The sequence below is a fragment of the Buceros rhinoceros genome, unplaced genomic scaffold, assembly GCF_000710305.1.
Source record: "Buceros rhinoceros silvestris isolate BGI_N320 unplaced genomic scaffold, ASM71030v1 scaffold30080, whole genome shotgun sequence".
In the NCBI taxonomy this organism is placed as follows: domain Eukaryota; kingdom Metazoa; phylum Chordata; class Aves; order Bucerotiformes; family Bucerotidae; genus Buceros; species Buceros rhinoceros.
Window position 1 is genome coordinate 2,259 of NW_010391817.1, and position 1,098 is coordinate 3,356.

The window sequence follows — 1,098 nt, forward strand, 5'->3', positions numbered from 1 at the left end:
CCAGATTACATTCCTGGTACAATCTAAGTCTTCTGCTGTGAACATAAAACTTTGCAGTTTATTGGGGTCTTTTTGGAGGGGGGGAAGATGTTCCTTTGGCAAGAACGGTGTATCCTTCATTGCCACTGGTAAGTTCTCCAGCTGTTATTTTCCTATTGAAATTCCATGTATCCAATCCTGACTCACCACGTGGGGTATTTCTGCTCCACCTAAAGACCTTCTGCTATACCTAGACATACTTTAGAGAATTTTAACAAATCATTCCCATACATTCTCATGGAAAATGCTTGGACTGATCTTCATTTTTACCAACAAGGATTTCTCATCAAAAGGAAGCACTTAATAAGATATTTAAGTCTTGATTATAGGTGTTCGGTGCTTTTCTGTAGAGTATGAATACTCTACAGGGGGATATTGTTAGCAGGAAGAAATAAAAAAAGGATAGATCAATGTGAATATTTCTTTTTCTTTTTGCTTTTTGTAAAATTTTTTTTTAAAGAGTAAGGGAATACAATGATATGCAAGACTATGTTTACAGCCAGTGCACAAATAGCCCCAACAGCTCCTCCCAAAACCAGCCTCAAGTAACATGTATCTGCCTGGGCATCTTCGGAGAGCATCTCCAAGGGAAAGAATGATAGAGAGGCATGGACTTCAATGCAGCAGATCTTTAATGAGTCAAAACACGGCAAAGAAACAGCTTTGAATTCAGATCCTGGTGCAGGCTGCAGTGACACAGAGGAGCCTGTAACCTACAGCAATGGCTGTGGAGATGCCACTAGGTGTCCCTCTTCCTGGGTCACTGAGGGAGTAGGGCCATCAGGTCATCCCTGACTGGCTGTATGGGACTCAGAGCCCAGGGGAGCACAAGAGAACAAGGCCACGGGAGGCCAAGGAGAGAGTGCAAGAGGGGGAAGGCAGACACGGGCTGTGACTCCCAAGACCCCAGGCTGGCCATGTTCTTTCACCAAGGCTACTGGTGTGTCCTAGGGGACCTTACACAGCCCCATGATCAGCAGCTTTAGCAGGGGAAGCACGTCCTGCCGCAGGAGCCGCTGCCGAGGCCGGCCAGGCTGAAGCCCCCACACCCCATGGGCA

At 46.4% G+C, this 1,098-nt stretch overlaps 1 protein-coding gene across 1 annotated transcript in view; it reads right to left on the reverse strand.

The window, feature by feature from the left end:
* Nucleotides 1-1,021: 1,021 nt before the first annotated feature.
* LOC104499567 (feather keratin Cos1-1/Cos1-3/Cos2-1-like) overlaps nucleotides 1,022-1,098 on the reverse strand; it is a 468-nt gene continuing 391 nt past the window's right edge. The window contains exon 2 of the mRNA XM_010143093.1: nucleotides 1,022-1,098. Within this exon, the coding sequence (XP_010141395.1) occupies nucleotides 1,022-1,098 (77 nt within the window).